Source organism: Microcebus murinus, chromosome 10 (genome assembly GCF_040939455.1).
Source record: "Microcebus murinus isolate Inina chromosome 10, M.murinus_Inina_mat1.0, whole genome shotgun sequence".
NCBI lineage: Eukaryota > Metazoa > Chordata > Mammalia > Primates > Cheirogaleidae > Microcebus > Microcebus murinus.
This window is the reverse complement of record NC_134113.1, coordinates 59,583,655-59,602,553: the sequence shown is the minus strand read 5'-3', so window position 1 is coordinate 59,602,553 and position 18,899 is coordinate 59,583,655. Positions and strand designations below refer to the sequence as shown.

General features: G+C 32.3%; 2 protein-coding genes across 2 annotated transcripts; both read right to left on the bottom strand.

The window, feature by feature from the left end:
- Positions 1-8,946: 8,946 nt before the first annotated feature.
- LOC142873283 (olfactory receptor 6C3) lies at positions 8,947-9,882 on the bottom strand. The gene has a single exon (XM_076006817.1). The coding sequence runs from the start codon at positions 9,880-9,882 to the stop codon at positions 8,947-8,949; it is 936 nt and encodes a 311-aa protein (XP_075862932.1).
- Positions 9,883-17,737: 7,855 nt separating this feature from the next.
- On the bottom strand, positions 17,738-18,682 carry LOC105865853 (olfactory receptor 6C1). Its single transcript, XM_012754765.3, has one exon. The coding sequence runs from the start codon at positions 18,680-18,682 to the stop codon at positions 17,738-17,740; it is 945 nt and encodes a 314-aa protein (XP_012610219.3).
- Positions 18,683-18,899: the final 217 nt, after the last annotated feature.

Sequence of the window (18,899 nt, the reverse complement as noted above, 5' to 3'; positions counted from 1 at the left end):
TGCTGGTCTTTATTTTTCCCCTTTGAAAACAGAAAATGTATGTTCCCCCCTATAAAATTATAAAGAAAAAATAAAGCAGTATTGAGGATAGCATATAATATTTTAAAAATCGCTATAGTTATGAGATTTAAAAAATCTCTATAATTACAGTCCTTGCTCTCACAATTTCAGCCTAGAAAAATGCTTACAAGTTCTCTGGGTAAGAATGAGCATACATCACCTGGTCCAATTCTTTTTCATTTTCCAGAGGAGTAAGCTGAGGCCCAAAGATGGAAGGTGACTCATCCAAGGTCACAAAGTAGGTTAAAGGTGAGATAGACTATATGTCAAGACTACCCACTGTCAGGCTACTGCCCTTCCCCACTCTTCCAAGATAGTTCTCCATTCTTAAAGAAAGATATGATCGTGGTAGGGAGGCAGCCATTCCACAAGAGACTATAGCAGAGACTGAAAATACAAATGCTTTATCTGTAAAAGATTTTAAAAAACCCCTGTATTTTCTATCAGCAACCCTCTCCAATTCCCATTCTACCTTTCATTCAGGTAATAAATATTATCTGATGTTAAAAATCAATCTCTCTTCATTGAAAATACACTATTATGGGCCATGGATAAAAAATTCTGGTGCTAGCATTTAAACAGAAGCTAATTCTTTTAATGTTTCTTCAAAATTAAGCTTATAACTGATTTTAAAAATATTTAAAAACATATGAAAGTATTGTAATTGATTTTTTTCCTTTCCTCAATGTTATAAAAAAAGAACCTGTAATGTAGCATAATCTAAAGACGGAATTTGAAAATTTACAGAGCTTATTTAGACTGACCTTAAAACATGATATTTTGAGAAACTCAGACCCACAAAGTTTAGGAAACTTTCACAAGGTTAAACAACCAATCACCATAGTAATCATCTCTTTGAAAATACATGTTTATCCATATCTATGTTTTGTTGGCATTCTCTTCTAGATAACTGAAGGGTTTGATTGATGCTATTATCCTCCATGCCTCCTTTTTTCCCCTCTTCTAGCAAAAGATGCTAGAAGAAGAAAGGGAATTTCTGTTGCTAAAACAAATCATTATCTAGAAACATTTGAATTCATACAAAGCACAGTTCAGCTTTTTATTTGCAATATTGCTATAGCAAATGAACAAGTAGATTGTGGAAATAACATTTATTGGGAATGATTTTCTTAATAATAAAAAATTATTTAACTTTTAATATTATAAGAGTTGTAAGCCCACAATCATGTGCAAATAGTATTTCAAAACATAAAAATAAAGTAAAATAATATATATTATATTTAAGAGTAACAAATTTACTTACTTCCTGATTCTTCTTGATAATTTACTCTGAAATTCTACCATCTGGCTTTCTTAAATAGTCATATAATTTCAGAGCTGGCAAATTGATTTGGCAATTTATTTGTATTTTCAAAACAAGTGTGGTGATTTAACTTTTTCATGGCTTTCAGAAATTATAGCTCTTCTTATTTCCATAATATTGGACCCACAATATCCTTAATTTCTGATATTATAAAATTGTTGAAACATTTTATTATATTACAATTAATTCTTGCTTTGCCTCTCTCATACAAGATCCTCTCTCATATAAACACAGTTATACCCAGATTAACTAGTAAATTACTCTACCATTTTCTGCTTTCCATGTAATAAACAGTTGTTAAAACATTTGCCTTTACATTTACACAAACATTTTAAACAAATATTTTGTAACCCTATATATCCATAAAATCTAAGTAATACTTCTCTTAGCCTTCAGAGAATGTTACATTTTCCTGAAAATGCTAATTTGAACAATAGAAAATAAGGAATGTCCCTCTCTATGCATGTTATATAAATGGAATTGGACTTATTTTATCTGTGTCTTTTTTGTTGACTCATGGGAATTCATTAAGTAAATAGAGAGTGCCAAGGTGAGCCATCATTAAAAGATACAAATAAATCATTGACATTGGTCTCTTTATAAATATTGATAAGAAAATATGAAAACATAATTATTGATATAAATGAGGCATATAGACAACATATGATATTGGGTGTATAAAAGTTTGATTTAGAATTTGATTCCTCTATAATTGTAAAAGTCCATATTTTTCTCTTAGAAATTCAGGAGAATTGACATGTTTATATCCTTTAAATTTTGGCAACTCAGAAAAGATATCTTTATGCCACAAAGAGATGGTAGAAAACACTGCTTTGGATTTTTAGTATTACTTAATAGTCTTCTGAAATGGATAATATTAAGAACCTATGGAGAGTTCTATACCCTGTATTGCTTCTTTGAATTTAGGGAAATCCTTCCCATACCATATGACTAATGTCATAGCAATATTTGATAAAAATTGCATTTATTGCCTTCTGCCTACTTACCTTTACTGTGTCATTTACTTTTGTTAAATCTTTGTTTATAGTTGCATTTATGACATCTTCTCATTGAAAAAATATTTATGAACCAAAAAAATAAATATTTGAAACTCTGGGATTAAATATTTTTGACATATTCATTTCTTACTATTCTGCATTGGAGATGCAAGTTTCATGAGTAGAAAACTATATACTCATTTACTATATATATCACATATATGTAATATAAATTTGATATCTAATAATTTCTCCTTATTTTTTTCAAAGGTATAAATATGGACATACAACATGTAGCATTTAATCCCAGAAAAGCTGATCACTAATAGAATTGAAAGTTGAGACTATTTGAAAGAAGAAAGGAAAGGAAACAGGAAATAATGAATAAACCACTAGTTAACACATAAAACAATACAGAGGTATTGAGATATGTTGAATTTATAATTGATGAATTTTGAGATAGGCATTGAAATTATAATTTTGACATATTTATGTAGATATGTTGAAAAGTATTGGGTACTTATGAAAATTATACTCCTTTGCTTTTGTTTTTTATCCAAATAGTTACCATTTCATATTTTCTTTCATAAACTTTTTAACAGTAAAACATATAGCAATTATTTTTTGAGATTTATGGCTACAAGGCATTAACTAAACATTTAACTTATTTCATTTTTCCAAACAAACAACAAAAATCTATGAGGCAACTTATATTCATATAAAGAGCTGGATGAAGAAAAAAATGAGTTGTCTTGTCTCCATCATTATAGCTGTATTTGTGAGCAATGTAGTCTTTACTGATTTTTTAGAGGCAAAACACCAGCATATATTTAAATATTTAACTTTAAAAGAGACTTCCAGGAAAATTTTCTTCCCATTGGGAAACTCCTCATTTCTTCAACTCCAGTAAAACATTTCATTTCTTAATTTCTGTCACCTTCATTATTATTTACAAGATAAGAAAGCTAAATGTATCAGGAAAAAGCTCACTGAAATGGGAACGCCTCCAAAATTGGAGCCATTGGAGTTAAATCTGACAGATTTCTGAGTTTCCTCCCTGGCTCACATTCATGTTTTCTGACCTACTGCCTCTCTTCTGAAGCCACAGATAACAAACTCTTTGCCATGTCCATCCTCAGATATTAGAGACCACAGAGGGTGCAGAGTAGGAATTCAGTAGACTGGAATTATACTGTGGGCTATGAAAGGCAAATTGTATGAATATCTAAAATAAAACATTTTTTTCCACAGAACATTTTTTCCTTGAACATTTCTCCGATCTAAATCTGCTTATTATTTTTTCTATATTCTGCTTTTTTTACCCATACTATGATTTTATATTTTTCCTTTTATCTAGGTCTTGTCATTTGCTGCAAAAATGGATGAACCTTGAGAACATTATATGTGAAATGAGACAGTCACAGAAGGACAAATACTGTTTGATTCTACTTACATGAGATATCCAAAGAAGCTAATAACAGTTAATAATACTGTTCATTTAAAAATTTTTAAGTGAGATCTCATGTTATTTATTTTTTACCACAATAAAAATGTGAAAAAACCCTAACTCTCATAGAAAATATGAAAAATTGAAAAAGGTATTATCAGATATTCATTATTTCCTGTTGTGCATGTGTGTGTGTGTGTGTGTGTGTGTATGGATATTGATATTGGAGTTCCATTTTCCCAACAATTTTAAGCACTTATACAGCTCTCCTTAGCTCCTCATCTATATTTTTCAAAAATGCCCCCTCTTAATTATCCTTTAGGTTTGAATCAAATAGAACTTCCTCTGAGCAAACTTGATTCCTAGTCACAGTGAGCCAATCTATATGTACCCGCAATAGTATTAATAATAACTAAATATTTATATTACAAAACTCCATCTATATATTTATATATTTATGTATTTGTTTTGGGATTAAAGAAGTGAAGGATGTGCCATCCTAAAATACGCCAGACTGGTATATTAATTATTTAGAGTTAAAAGCAATGGAGAAATTTTAGTTTCAGGTTAGTGAGCTGACCTGTCTCTTCCTACATGCAGCTAGCCATAAAGATTCCTCTGGGAGGGAACTGTTGCCATAGTAGGGTAAGAAGATAGCCCTTATCACCAGAGACTGGGAATTGGAGACTGCAATGGACCTAAATAAATATACTTAATGGAGTAACCTTTCTCTTCCACTAGTTTTACACCCCTGTATGTCTCCTAGTGACTCATCTAGAAAATTTACTGCCCCAGGCAGATTTTCTTTGTCCTGTCATTTCTTCCCAAATTTATCATTCTTTCTCTAAATACCATAAAGGCATCTTGCTTTGGCCACTTCTTTGAACTTCACTCTCTTGTGAAGATCCCCAAGTACATGTAAAACTAATAAAATTTGTGTACCCTTCTCTTGTTAATCTGCCTGGTGTCAATTTGTTTTCTAGATCCAGCTGAAGAGCCAACATAAGAGTTTAAGGGGAGTTATAGGTGATCTCTGACTCCCCTACAAAACTATAATCCTAAACAGAAATTAAACTCCTTTAGGCAAAACTCTGGCATAGTTTTGGATCTGCACCATTGCCTAACACAGTCACACCACCAGGTGGATATTCAATACATATTTTATGAGTCAATGACTGAATTAAATAACTGTAATCTTATAAAATGAAAACTGGGGTCAATTGGTCAAAATATCTAGGAAAAAGATATGTAAACTGATATACTAGAAACAATTATATTCATTGACATCCATAGACAAAACAGAAAAAAACAATTTTATAAATTCCTAACTTTCTGGAATTTTCAGAATTTCTAAGAAGTTTTTAAATCTAATGTGTATACTTAATTTGCAGAAAGTGTCTCCTTGCTTAATGAGTGTAAAAGTGGGAACAATTAAAATTATTTAGTATCTTCTAAAATAATCAGAAAATATGTTTTAAAATAAATCTTAAAAAATTAATATAAAATATGACTGAAAAAAATAAGTCAACTTAATTCAGTGGAAGAACAGGTTTAAGATATGGCATAAATCAGTCTAATGGAGGAGAAGATAGCAATGGGAGCTCTGAAGGAATTTTAATCCCTGAGAGAGGACCACTCTGTTTTCAATGAGAGTTTTTGCCTTATGCATAAAGATCTTTTTGATATCCACAAAATCATATTAATGGATAATAATTAATAAGCTATTACCTGCCAGTCATTTGAGTTCTCTAGGATAGTCCCTCCTTATTTATGTGGGACATGTTCCAAGACCCCCAACGGATGCTTGAAACTCACAGATATACTGTGCGTAAATTTCTTTTCCCTTCTTCACAATTTCACAGATAGGAGACTTGTTCTTACCATAGGCCTTACCAACTTCAGCCAACGATTGTTTTCTTTCCTTATTAAGTTGAGAACTTTCACCTTTTTACTTAAAGGCTTGTCTTTGGCATATTCGAATTGCCAGCATTACTACTCTTGATTTCGAGGCCTTTGCTACGCAACAGTTGATCTGAGGGCAAAAGGATGATTCATGTCCTTGAGACAGAGCAGAACAGCTGAAGGTTTCATCATGTTATTTACAACGATGTGCAATTTAAAACTTATGAATTTTTTATTTCTGGAATTTCCCATTTAATATTTTCAGACTGCAGTGGCTGTAACCATGGAAAGCAAAACTATGGTTAAGAGGGACCTATTGTATATGTATTAGGTATCAGATATACATAAGTTTATGAGAAAAACAAGGCATAAGAAAATGACTTCCTCAAGGAACAAAGTTCTTGGGAAGGACCAAGTCTCTTTCCTAAGAGCCAAAGTTCTTGTCACAGGAGTGACATGCTGAGGTAAAAAACTTCACACCATAAGAGTGAAACTATAATGACAATAGTGAGTCCCTCCAGTCTTGATTCCTTGTTGAATAGCAAATTACATTGGTCTGTACCCAGATAAATGGAGAAGAAGCCATATCGTTTCAACTTGTATTTAATTAGTGCAATTGTCCTTGCTGTTAATATTTATTTTATTCAAAAATTTTCTTCTTATTATTTTTTATTTCAACATATTATGGGGGTACAAATGTTTAGGTTATATCTATTGCCTTTGCCCTACCTGAGTCAGAGCTTCAAATGTGTCCATCCCCCAGAGGGTGGGCACTGCACCCATTAGGTGTGAATATACCCATCTTCTCCCTTCCCCTCCCACTTCCCAGACACCTGATGCATGTTCTTACTATATGTACATATAAGTGTTGATCAATTAATACCAATTTGATAGTGAGTATATGTGGTGCTTGTTTGCCATTCTTGGGATACTTCACTTAGTAGAATGGGCTCCAGCTCTATCTAGGATAATACAAGAGGTGCTAGATCATTGTATTTTGTGGCTGAGTAGAACTCCATGGTATACATATACCACATTTTATTAATCCACTCATGTGTTGATAGGCACTTGGCTTGTTTTGACATCTTTGCAATTGTGAATTGTGATGCTTGAAACATTCTAGTGCAGATGTCTTTTTAACATTATTGGCAACTTTATTGACGGCTGCTTGCAAGAATGACTGCCTTTGCCTGTTGGGATGGCAGTTGCTCCAAGCTCTTGAGAGCCAGATAAAGCCATGGGTTCACAACAAAATATGAGCCATTCATACCATAGGCTTTGCAGGCACTAATGTGGCATTTGAATAACATTTCTTGCCTATAAAATAGTATCCATATAGTTTATAATTGATCTTGCAGTAAACAAATAACATCAAAACTGAAGTATCAGCTTCAAAGGCTAGTGTGTCTAATTTTCTTAAGTTCTTACTGATGGCAAGTTGAAGGTCAAGTATTATAACTCAAAAATTCAACAAACAGTCCTCAACTCATTTAATGAAGAAGATTATGTATCCTGTTTGCTAATTATTGATCTGAATGCACAAAATTGAAACAATATTTTGATGTACACCCAAATGCACATATATTAATAATACTTTTTTCTTTTTGCTATAGTGGCACAGATGTAATAGTATACTTAAGAAAAAGATTTTAATTTAATAAGTTTGATCAGTATCACAGTTTTTGTCCAGACATGCCAGGTTAAAAGCATAAAATCTAGTCATATTATTTGTGTGACAGCATTGATCAATTTGTTTAGCAACTGGAAAAAATTATTACTATGTATGTCATAGAGAGTATAAAGAAATAAATGAGTTTATGTACTTAGTAATATGTCTGACATTTGCAAGTGCTAACTAGATGTTAGATATTAGCGGTGTGCCTGTTTCTCTGAAGATTTGATCTATTGTATTTTTTACCTGTTATTTCTATCATGGCTGTTATCCTGGTATAAGAAATAAAAATAACAATTAATTTATCTTCCTTATTGCTGTGATTTTGTAAATTATTAATGAAGTAGGCAAACCTATTATTTAGATCTTAATATATTTATGCATCTTACAATATATTTTTTTCATAGAGATATAACTCTATGAATATTTACTTAGTTTTTTTCCTCTCACTAGATCTGTGTAAAGGTAAGAAGAAATCTTTTCCATCACTGAATTGTTTCTTTAGTAGACACATTCATGAATAGATAAATAAGTAAATAAATGGCATATCTGTATTTGAAACTATTTAAAACATAGGCATGTGTTAATCCCTAAAATATCATGAAGATTAAGTTCCTCAGAGAGATATCCCATGTTAATTTCTTATATTTGAATGATTTAATTTCCATATTGTAGCAGCAGATAGTTGAGAGTAAAAGATTAAAATTATTTGAATATATTAAAATCTTATAATTAAAATTTCCATTATTTCATAAATATTTCATTTTTTTACATTTTATTTTGTAATTTACAGTAGTATGCAACTTTAAAAATAAAGCATGTTAGACAAAGTTTACAAAGATAATATTGTTTGGAAGAACATTAGAGAAAAGTGGACATTTAAATACTACCACAGTACAGCCAGTAATCAGTGACTTATACCGCAAGCCAAATGATCAATTATTGAGTTGAGGTTCATGTAATTAAAATAATTACAGTGCATCCTAAATTTATTTTTATATTTTCAATGAGAAATTTACTTTACAAAGAAATATTAATAGTAGTGGCATGTACTACATTTCACAAAGTGTAAAGGTCTATATTTAAAGTACAATGCAATAGAACATATCGCCTTTGGGAACTGAATTTAATGGACAGTGATACAGAACATGTAGGGATTAAAAATTTGTTATATCATTGTCAATATTAATCTTGAAAATACAGAAAAATTTAAAGTTTGAGACTCTATGTTTGAAGTACATCATAACATATGTGCCATTTAGCAGCTGATAAAACAGAACTAAAACAACTTTACCATTTCATACATTTTGAGAAAATTCTATAGGGTAAATAAATTTTACTATATCTTTAAGTAAATCAATGAACAATGCCCTGGAAAAATGAGTATGGAAATGGAAGAAATGGACTGGGAAAAATATCAGATTAATTATAATGTGGCATATAAAAAAACTATATGAAAGCGAGGATATTGATACAGATACTCAGAAATTTCAAGATTGTACTTAATTGCTTTTTATAGTGTACTTTAGTTTTGACAAAAATTTCATTTCTTTGCACAAAACACAACTTTATGGACCACATCTTTGAAAGCTTGTTTTACTTGCTGGTTCCTCAGAGTATAAATGAAGGGGTTCAGCATGGGAGCAACAGAGGTATTGAGAATAGCTACTCCTTTTGTCAGTGATGCCTTTTCTTTTGCAGAGGGATTAGCATACATGAATATACAGCTTCCGTAAGAAATGGAAATGACAATCATGTGAGAGGAGCAGGTGGAGAAAGCCTTTTTTCTCTGACTGGCAGATGGAATTTTCAAAATAGTCCTGATAATGTACATGTAAGATAAAATCACTAATGCCAAAGTGAATAGCAAACTAACCAAAGCAAAGTAAAAACCAATTATTTCTAGGAGCCATGTATCTGAGCAAGATAGTTGTAAGAGGGGAAAATAGTCACATGCAAAGTGGTCAATGACATTGGAAGCACAGTAATCCAGCTGGAGGAGAAGCATAAGTGGTGGGAAAATGGTCAGAAACCCACCCAACCAGGCACTCAGCACAAGCAGGGTGCAGAGTTTCCTGTTCATGATGGTTGTGTAATGAAGGGGCTTGCAGATGGCAACATAGCGGTCATAAGACATAGCAGTTAGAATGTAAAATTCAGTCACTCCCATGAAGATAAGGAAGAAGAGTTGGGCTGCACAGTTGTTAAAAGAAATGGTCTTATCCCTGGTGATAATTGCCCCCAGAAACCTAGGGATACATACAGTTGTGAAGGAGATTTCTAAGAAAGAAAAGTTCCGGAGGAAGAAATACATAGGCGTCTGCAGATGGGAGTCCACCAAGGTTAGGGTGATGATAGTCAGGTTTCCAGTGACACTTAAGAGATATGTGATAAATAAAAAAAGAAAAATCACAATCTGAAGGTCAGGATCATCAGAAAGGCCTAGGAGGACAAACTCTGTGATTACTGTGTGGTTCATGTCTTTCTTTGTCTCTCTCTTCCTCTTTCTCTCTCTGTCTCTCTCTCTCTTTCTCCTTTTTTCTTCTTTTAAAGATATTTAGGTAGAAAGAGAAATAAAGAGAAGAGATAAAAGATATAATTCATCCTGATTGAATATCATCATCTCATCATCATTGATACAATTCTAAAATATCTTCTATAATCTATGACAATTTTGTTTTGAATATTTTGTTTGCAGTATGCTTTAATATACATTTCTGGGTACAGCTTATATTCTAGTTCTCTTATTTTAAATCTAGCAGAAGAAGTTAGGAAATCTTCATAAAGTAAGCCACATTATGAGAGATGGTGAATAAAATCCATAAATCTTGCATTGGGCTCAATTTATGCAAAATATCATCACCTTTTTTTGTTGAAACATGAAACCCATGTTTGTCTTTCTTTTTCCATTACGTATATATTAAAGGATACTACCACCTAAAAACAAAATGGCAAAAGGAAAAATTAGAAAATTAAAGTAACAAACCCGTACTCTTTTAATAAGAAACTAAAGATTTTTAGCAAATAAAATACTTGTATTTTAATAATCAATTATATAATTTAATTATTAATTTTATTTTAAATATTAATATTTTGTTCTAATTGTCAAGATAATATGAGAACACCTATATATATTATGCATATTTACTACAGATATAGTAAAAAGGTAATTATTTTATCTAACAAATAGGAAGATATTTACTTATTCGTTTATTGGATTGTCTTATATGTCCATCAGAATCTTTAATGTTCGATGTGTTCTATGACTTACAAGAAATTTGTGTGTGTGTGTGTGTGTGTGTGTGTGTGTGTATATATAGAGAAGAGGAGAGAGAGAGAAGCACATTTTTATTTTTGAGCTTAAAGGGACATGCAATATTAATCTATCTTTCATTTTTCTCTGATGCACAAATTGGAAAAATAATTACTTGCCTTAGATCTTAGCAGCAATGTCAGTCGGATTGTAGCACAGTGCATTTTCCATTTGAATATCCTCCCTCCCTATTAAGTTTTATGGAAAAATGTTTCATCCCCTAGTAATTTTATCCCACATGAGATCACTTCTCTTTATGGATCCACTCATCCATAAGGATATCCAGAAATGTATAGGAAAAACTTTCAGAGTCATCCTAACCTGTTCAGTGAATCCCTAGCTATTCAAACACAGTGCAGATATACTATTCTGTAGTTTTGGTTGCTAAAATCCTGACCACTGCTTCCTCTATATTTTAGATGGTAAAATTTCTGCTCTGAAGGATAGAATGTAAAATCATTGTTTCTCCTCCAGATACTACCAATGTTCACACTAATCAAATTTGATTTATTTTTCTCTATTTTATAATGATTAATATTTCAGGAAATAAAAATGGAACAGCAATATCTTTAGAAGATGTGGAAATACACTATGTTCCTCTTCAATGATGTTGATCTAGAAGGTCAACAAAGTAATATTTAAAGAGAAAACAGAGAGAGATATGACAATATTGGGTATTATGCCCTGGCTTCCCTCTGGTTTATTTACATCTAAAATACTTCAAGTATATTTGTTTTGACCTCAAAAGATTTCATCTCCTAGGAACACGGCACAGTCTAGGCCACATGTCTGCCATATTGTAGACCATGAGGGATTTCTAGAAGCCATTCTTAGATTTCCCAGTAGCCTCCTAACTCTTCTTCTCCATGGTCACTCTCCCTTGAGAATGGTTACATGCATCTTTGTATCCCACGAGGGGCCTAAAATGTTTTCTATAAAATATTGACTTATAGTAATTATATAATATTTCATAATTATATAATATTTCATGAGTAATAAAAATAGCTAAGAAATCTACTTTTTTATAGCTAGAACTCTTAATGTAATCAATCATTAACCATCTTTTGAAATACAAAAGTCTACATATGCCTTTTTTATTGTTTATCCTTAGGGTTTGTGAAGTGTTGGGGCATCAAAAAGCAAAAGATTATTCCATAATACTAAGTTAAAGAATAACTATTATAATGCATATATTGTGCTCACAATTTTTGAAATGCTATTACATGGGTTAACTAATTTAATTTTCATTACAAATTGTAACATTTAACTGCAATGTCCATTTTGTCTGCCATATTGTTCATCTTGGCCCTTCCATTTATTTACCACCTCTTTAATGAGAAACACCACAAAATGACAAACTTTTATTTCTGTGAAATTCTGGTTAGTAGATTATAGCTAATTATTTTCTTTAATGTTTCCCAAAGTGTTGGCAATAAAATGTATATAATCAGATAAGCCATGTATTTGATATATAATTATATAAATTAATAAAACTCATTAGGAATTACTTTATCCAAAAAAGTGCTATATACTTAATAACATAATTAAACATGTATTTAAGATAAAGATATGATTATGAGTCTATATGATCAAATAATATTTTATTTTCAACTTTACTGAGGTATATTTGACGGATAAAAATTTTTGTATATTTAAGGTATACAATGTGATGTTTTGATATAAATATATCTTGTGCATCAACTAATAAAACAATACTAATACAGAGCTACATCATGGCTGGTGCAAGTTTGTGAATTACTTGTTGCTAAACAAGAACTTAGTAAAGGGGCATTTTGTCAGATGTGTCTCTGCATCACAGTGAGTGTTACCCTTATCCATTTAGCTCTTATTAATTGGTTTTGTGGAAATAGTAAAAATGATGCTATGTTTTTATGATAAAATCCCAATATTAATAAGGAGCAAGAAATTCCATCACTATTCATGGAAAGCAAATGTGCAGTAGTGTCTCACTTGATTGCATCCTACCTCTATTGATTTTCTTGAGTTGCTATTTAGATTTTAGAGGCTTAATCCAGGTTTAGGTTTAGGTCTCTGTTGTTGTTGTTCAAAACTACTCCAGAAAGGGAATTAAAAAAAAAATACTTACCAGTTAGTAGTGACCAATGGCTAGATCCATTTGTTTATAATGTGCTACAAAATGGTTATACTCTAAATCTATCATTTACCATTTGCTTATTCATTGTTATAGATCATATAGAAAAGCCCAAATGGGCCAGGCGCGGTGGCTCACGCCTGTAATCCTAGCTCTTGGGAGGCCGAGGCGGGCGGATTGCTCAAGGTCAGGAGTTCAAAACCAGCCTGAGCAAGAGCGAGACCCCGTCTCTACTATAAATAGAAAGAAATTAATTGGCCAACTGATATATATAGAAAAAATTAGCCGGGCATGGTGGCGCATGCCTGTAGTCCCAGCTACTCGGGAGGCTGAGGCAGAAGGATCGCTTGAGCTCAGGAGTTTGAGGTTGCTGTGAGCTAGGCTGACGCCACGGCACTCACTCTAGCCTGGACAACAAAGTGAGACTCTGTCTCAAAAAAAAAAAAAAAAAAAAAAAGAAAAGCCCAAATGAATGCTACTTTATTATTTATTCAGTATTCCAAGTTGGTTCTCTAGTATCTTTTTGCACATATTATTGTAAACACATGGATTTATAATTTTTGTTTTAGTACACATTAGTGTTTGGCATACATATATATTTTTTTAATTTTTAAAACTTTTATTTTTACTTTTATTTTTTGAGACAGAGTCTCGTTTTGTTGAATCAAGATAAGAATCTGGGCACTATTTATGATGATTTTTATGAGGTCAATCATTTGTTCTAGGTATTTTCAATAGACAGTACCAGCAAACACATCATTTTTATTATAAAATAATTTATGAGTGCATACTAAAACTTTAAATTCAAATTTTGGACTGCAGGACTTTTATATACTTCATTTTAGCTTTTTATTTGTATTTCTTTTCTCTCATATTAGAATCCAGGGTATAATATTAATTTTCCTTTCTCTTTTTTCCACATTGTGCATACAACAGTATTAGAATAACACTGATAGCACTGCCACTCACAATATCATTCCTGCTAATAGTTTAAGATTTTTTAACTATTCTCCTTGTGCTTAGATTACATCCCACATCGATGTACAGCCCAATTACTGTATTATAAATCAGTTGAATAATTCTGTTCATGTGGTTACCTTACCAACTAATTATATACTTAATTATATTTAATTAACTTAAGTTTTATTTTTTTCAAGAATCCTTTTAAAAAAATTTAATGTATCTATAATTATTAAATATTAACATGGGTCCAAAGTCAAATATTCAAAACTAGTTAGATTTCAAAAAGTCTACCTTCAAACATTGATCCTTCAGACCTATTCCATTGACTGTAGAAAAAAATTTATATGTTATGTCTTACTGTTCCTTGTTTTTTTATTTTTAATCATAAACAATTACATGTGCAAATTAATATTTCCCCTTCTTAGAGAAATGTTTTTCCCATTTTATTTAATCAACATATTTAATATATCCTGAAGATCATGATACAAGTGTATAAATATATCTCTTATCCCTTTTACAGTTGCAGTGTATGAATATACTGTAGTTTATTCAAAAAGTCCACTAATAATGAAAATGTTTTTTCCTTCTAGTCTTGGTATTACAAATAGTCATATAATAAATGGACTTGTGAATTCTCTTTTAATAGTCATATAATAAATGGACTTGTGAATTCTCTTTTAGTATTTTTTGGCATTGTTTCCCTAAAATAATTTCCTAGAAGTGGGTTTTCTTGTCACTTAATAAAGGAATATGTGATTTTACTAGATATTATCAAATGCCCCATCGAGTGACTACTTCTCCACAGCTTCACCAACAGAAAATGTTGCCACATTTTGCCAATAAACTAAAAATAATTGATAGATCAATGCAGTTGTCCTATGGGGAGTGAGATAGAGACAGTTTTTTAAAAAAATTAAGCTCTATTTGTGTTTGTCATTTTCAAAAATATTTCATTTTGACTCTGATCCAATTTTTTATAGTTTTTTTTTCCCTCTATGTTTAGAAGGGACATAAAATATTGTTTGTAAACCAAGTTGAAAATTGTGTTCTGACACAGAATTATGTTTTTATTTGCCTATGATATCTTTGGGTATGACATTAAAGGATATTTTATTGTGTTAAGAATACTTAACATGAGCTCTACCCACTTAGCATATTTTAAGAGTGTAATACGTTATCTCTAATTATAGGAACAATGTGCAACAGATCTCTAGAGCTTATTCATCTTGCATAGCTGAAATATTATTCTCAGTAACTAGCTATTCCCCATTTCTCCCTCACCCCAGCACTTGGTAATCATAGTTCTATTTTCTGGTTATATAAGTTTGGCTCTTTTAAATACCTCATATGAATAGAGTCATGCAGTATTCATCCTTTTGTGACTGGTTTATTTATTTAGTATAGTGTCTTCAACTTTCATCTGGCCAAAAGCCAGAGAGAGATCCTTCAGTCAGAGGGGGATGAGCAACCTGAACCTCACTTCTGTCTGCTAGACTGTGGATTCCAAAATGCCCATTTTTCATGAGCAGGCTCTTTGGCACGGTGGGACATCTGCACTGCCCCTACTCCAGGATTTCCTAGCCACCTGGGAAATAATCACTGACCCCTTTTGTGATGATGTTTGTGCCAGCCTTTGGGGGGCCTGGATGCAGCCTTGCCTGACTCAGCCCCACCTGGCTTTGCCTCCATCCCATCAACCTTGGTGGTGGCAGATAACAAAAAGGGGACTCTTGGGAGGTCCAAGGCCCTAGTCCAGCAGCTGGGACATCTGAGTGCTTCTTCTGATAGACTAGGGCTGGGCATAGCTCCCACAAACAGCACCATATCTAGCTCTCTCCTGCCAGCACCATCATCTACTGGCAGGGAGTTTCAACAAGTACAGCCAAATTCATTATGCTGACTCAGTTGTACAAGGCTCCACCAACTCCTACCCACAAGTGCCACCCACTGGTATGGGAACAAAACTGAATGTCCCAATGTAATTCTTATTGTTGAAGGCACAAGTCTGGGGAAAGAGGCAAGATTCTGGAGACCCCCATGACTCTCTCTCAGCAGGAGGCAGAAAATCTGCCCACACATATGGTACATCACCACTACAACCCACAAATAAGTAACATTGAGAAAACCATCAAGCTGAAGCTCTCTATTACTAAGGGATTTATTCAGAGCTTTGACCAGATGAAAGTACACACAAACAAAGCCAAAGGTTCTTACCTAACATACACTATAGTTCCATGCTTAAGAGAGGGAAAAAAGTCACACCTAAACAAAAGTAAAGTCAAAAACAAGAAGTGGCAGCTTCTCCACATGAAAAGGAACCAATGTAAGAACTCTGGCAGTATGGAAAAACAGAATGTAACAAAACACCCAAAGGATAACACTAGCTCTCCAGCAATGGAATCTAACCAAAAAGGAATTTTTGAAATGTTAGATAACAAATTCAAAATATGAATCACAAGTAAGTTCAAAGAGATCAAATAGTAAGTTGAAAACCAACACAAAGAAATAAAAATGATAATTTAGGGCCTGAATGAAAAATTTACTAAAGAGATTAATATTTTTTAAAAAACAATGGAACTTCTGGAAATGAAAGACTCAACTAAGGAATTAAAAAATATAGTTCAAAGCTTTAACAACAGAGTAGACCAAGCAGAAGAAAGAATTTCAGAGATTGAATATAAGGCATTTGAATTAACTCAGTAAAAAATAAATTTTTAAAAATCAAAAGAAATGAATAAAATATTCAAGAAACACACTATTATGGAAAATGCCCAAACACAATAATTATAGGTATCCCTGAGGGAGAAGAAGAAATAGCAAAAAGCATGGAAATCCTATTTGAGGGAATAATGAAGGAAAATTTCCCTAGTCTTGCTAGAGTTTTAGACATCCAGATATAAGTCAAACTCCTAAAAGATTTATTGGAAGAACTGAAAGTAGATCTACCACTCAATCCATTGAAATTATGAGAACACACACATCTTGCCTAAATTCTCTAGACACTTATTAATTAATGTGTTATGTAGAATGTAGCAAAATTTTGGAAAATTTGCCTTGTTGTGAAGTTTTATTTGCTACAAAACTTAACCTTAAATTATTTTGTTCAGGTATAAAATAATTCGGATGCATGCACTGTTTCAAAGTAATCCAAATCTCTTTGAAAAAGAGATCTATGAATTATTTTTTTAAGCTAATGATAGGCAGAAAGGAACTTAGTTTCTACTTAATTGCAGTTAATGAATTTTTCTTAGGAATTTAAAGTGTATTTGCTATTTTTAATGAAATCTACATATGTATGCATGTATCTATCTATCGATCCATCCTCTACTACTCTATATAGAGAGATATTATAGGATTCAGAAATATGGAGACCTACTTAGACTTATACCTAAAAAAGTGCATACTGATAATGGCATATATTTCTTTACTAATGGGTTAATTCTGTGAACATACTCAATTCAATCATAATTAAAAATATTTCTTGTTTTTCAAATAAATGCATTTACCTTTTTGTTATATTAGCTGGTGTCTTTTCACATATTTCCTAGAACATCTATAACAGAGAAAGAAATTTCCATAAAAATAGGTGAAAATTGTAAAACCATATTTTCTTTGTATACCACATGAAATACCAATATTTATAAGCCATTCCAACATGTATGGTTATCACTTTATTTCCTGAATAAAACTGATGCATAATTTTAATTATAAAAATATTATTGAAGAGTTTGTGATTTAAAAATTATTCAAAGGAGGGAGTCAGAATGACACAAGACAAGAGTTTTAAATGGAATGTGACATATATAAACAGATATGAATGAAAAATGTTAGAAAAAAGAGTTGAACAAGGAGGTAGAGGAGCCATTTTGATTAGAAGAAGCTGTTTAAAACTCATATTTATGTTTTAGATTGCCCCTTAGTGTGCCCCTAATCCATCACAGTGCATCATTTTATGTACTTGTGAAAAAATCCAGTTTTCCCTGCCATGTTCATGATGGCTTGCTTGACTTGCTGATTCCTTAGGCTATAAATAAAGGGGTTCAGCATGGGAGCTATTGAGGTGTTTAGTACAGCAACTGCCTTGCTCAAAGATACTCTATCCTTTGCTGAGGGCTTAATGTACATAAAAATGCAGCTGCCATAAGAGATGGAGATGACAATCATATGGGAAGAACATGTAGAAAAGGCCTTTGTCCTCTGACTAGTAGAAGGAATTCTCAAAATCGTTTTCATGATGTGCATGTAGGACAGAAATATTAATGCCAAAGTGAACATTAGAGTAAACACAGCACAGGAAAACCCCATTATCTCCAGGAATTTTGTGTCTGAACAAGAAAGTTGCAGCAAGGGAAAATAATCACAGGTAAAATGGTCAATAATATTAGATCTACAGTAATCAAGCTTTAAGAGTAACATGAGTGCTGGGAATATGATTAAGAATGAAACCAGCCAAGAAGCAAAGACGAGCAGTGTACAGATTCTTCGACTCATGATGACCGTGTAATGTAGGGGCTTACAGATGGCAACATAGCGGTCGTAAGACATGGCAGCCAGAAGATAAAATTCAGTGACGCCCAAAAGAATAAAAAAAAATAACTGAGTTATGCAATTATTAAAGGAAATGGTTTTATCTCCTGAAATAATGGTACCCAGAAACTTGGGTATACTGACAGTTGTGAATGAAACTTCTAATAAGGAGAAATTCCTGAGGAAGAAATACATGGGGGTCTGGAGGTGAGAATCCAGCAGGGTAAGAGTGATGATGGTCAAGTTCCCAGTGATGCTGAGCAAGTAGGTGATGAGCAGAAAGACAAAGATCACAACCTGCAATTTTGGGTCATCCGACAATCCCAGGAGAATAAACTCTGCTATTTTTGTATGGTTTCTCATTCTTCAGTTGCTTATTTTTTTTCATCTGCCAGACCTATAGGAAAAAGCAAAAAGAACAAACTTGAAGAGTTGTGGATTAACAAATATCCAAGTATGGGGCTAGAATTTGTCTGGAACAGTGTGCCATATTCATCTTAAGGGAAAATTAACAGCCCTTCAGGTATGATTACAATGATCCTTTAATTTCCTCTCTTTTACAGGTAAAAAAAACTCTTTA

What these genes read in the sequence shown, in the direction of transcription:
- LOC142873283 (XM_076006817.1), bottom strand. Translation starts at nt 9,882, where the DNA reads ATGAACCACACAGTAATCACAGAGTTTGTCCTCCTAGGCCTTTCTGAT.
- LOC105865853 (XM_012754765.3), bottom strand. Translation starts at nt 18,682, where the DNA reads ATGAGAAACCATACAAAAATAGCAGAGTTTATTCTCCTGGGATTGTCG.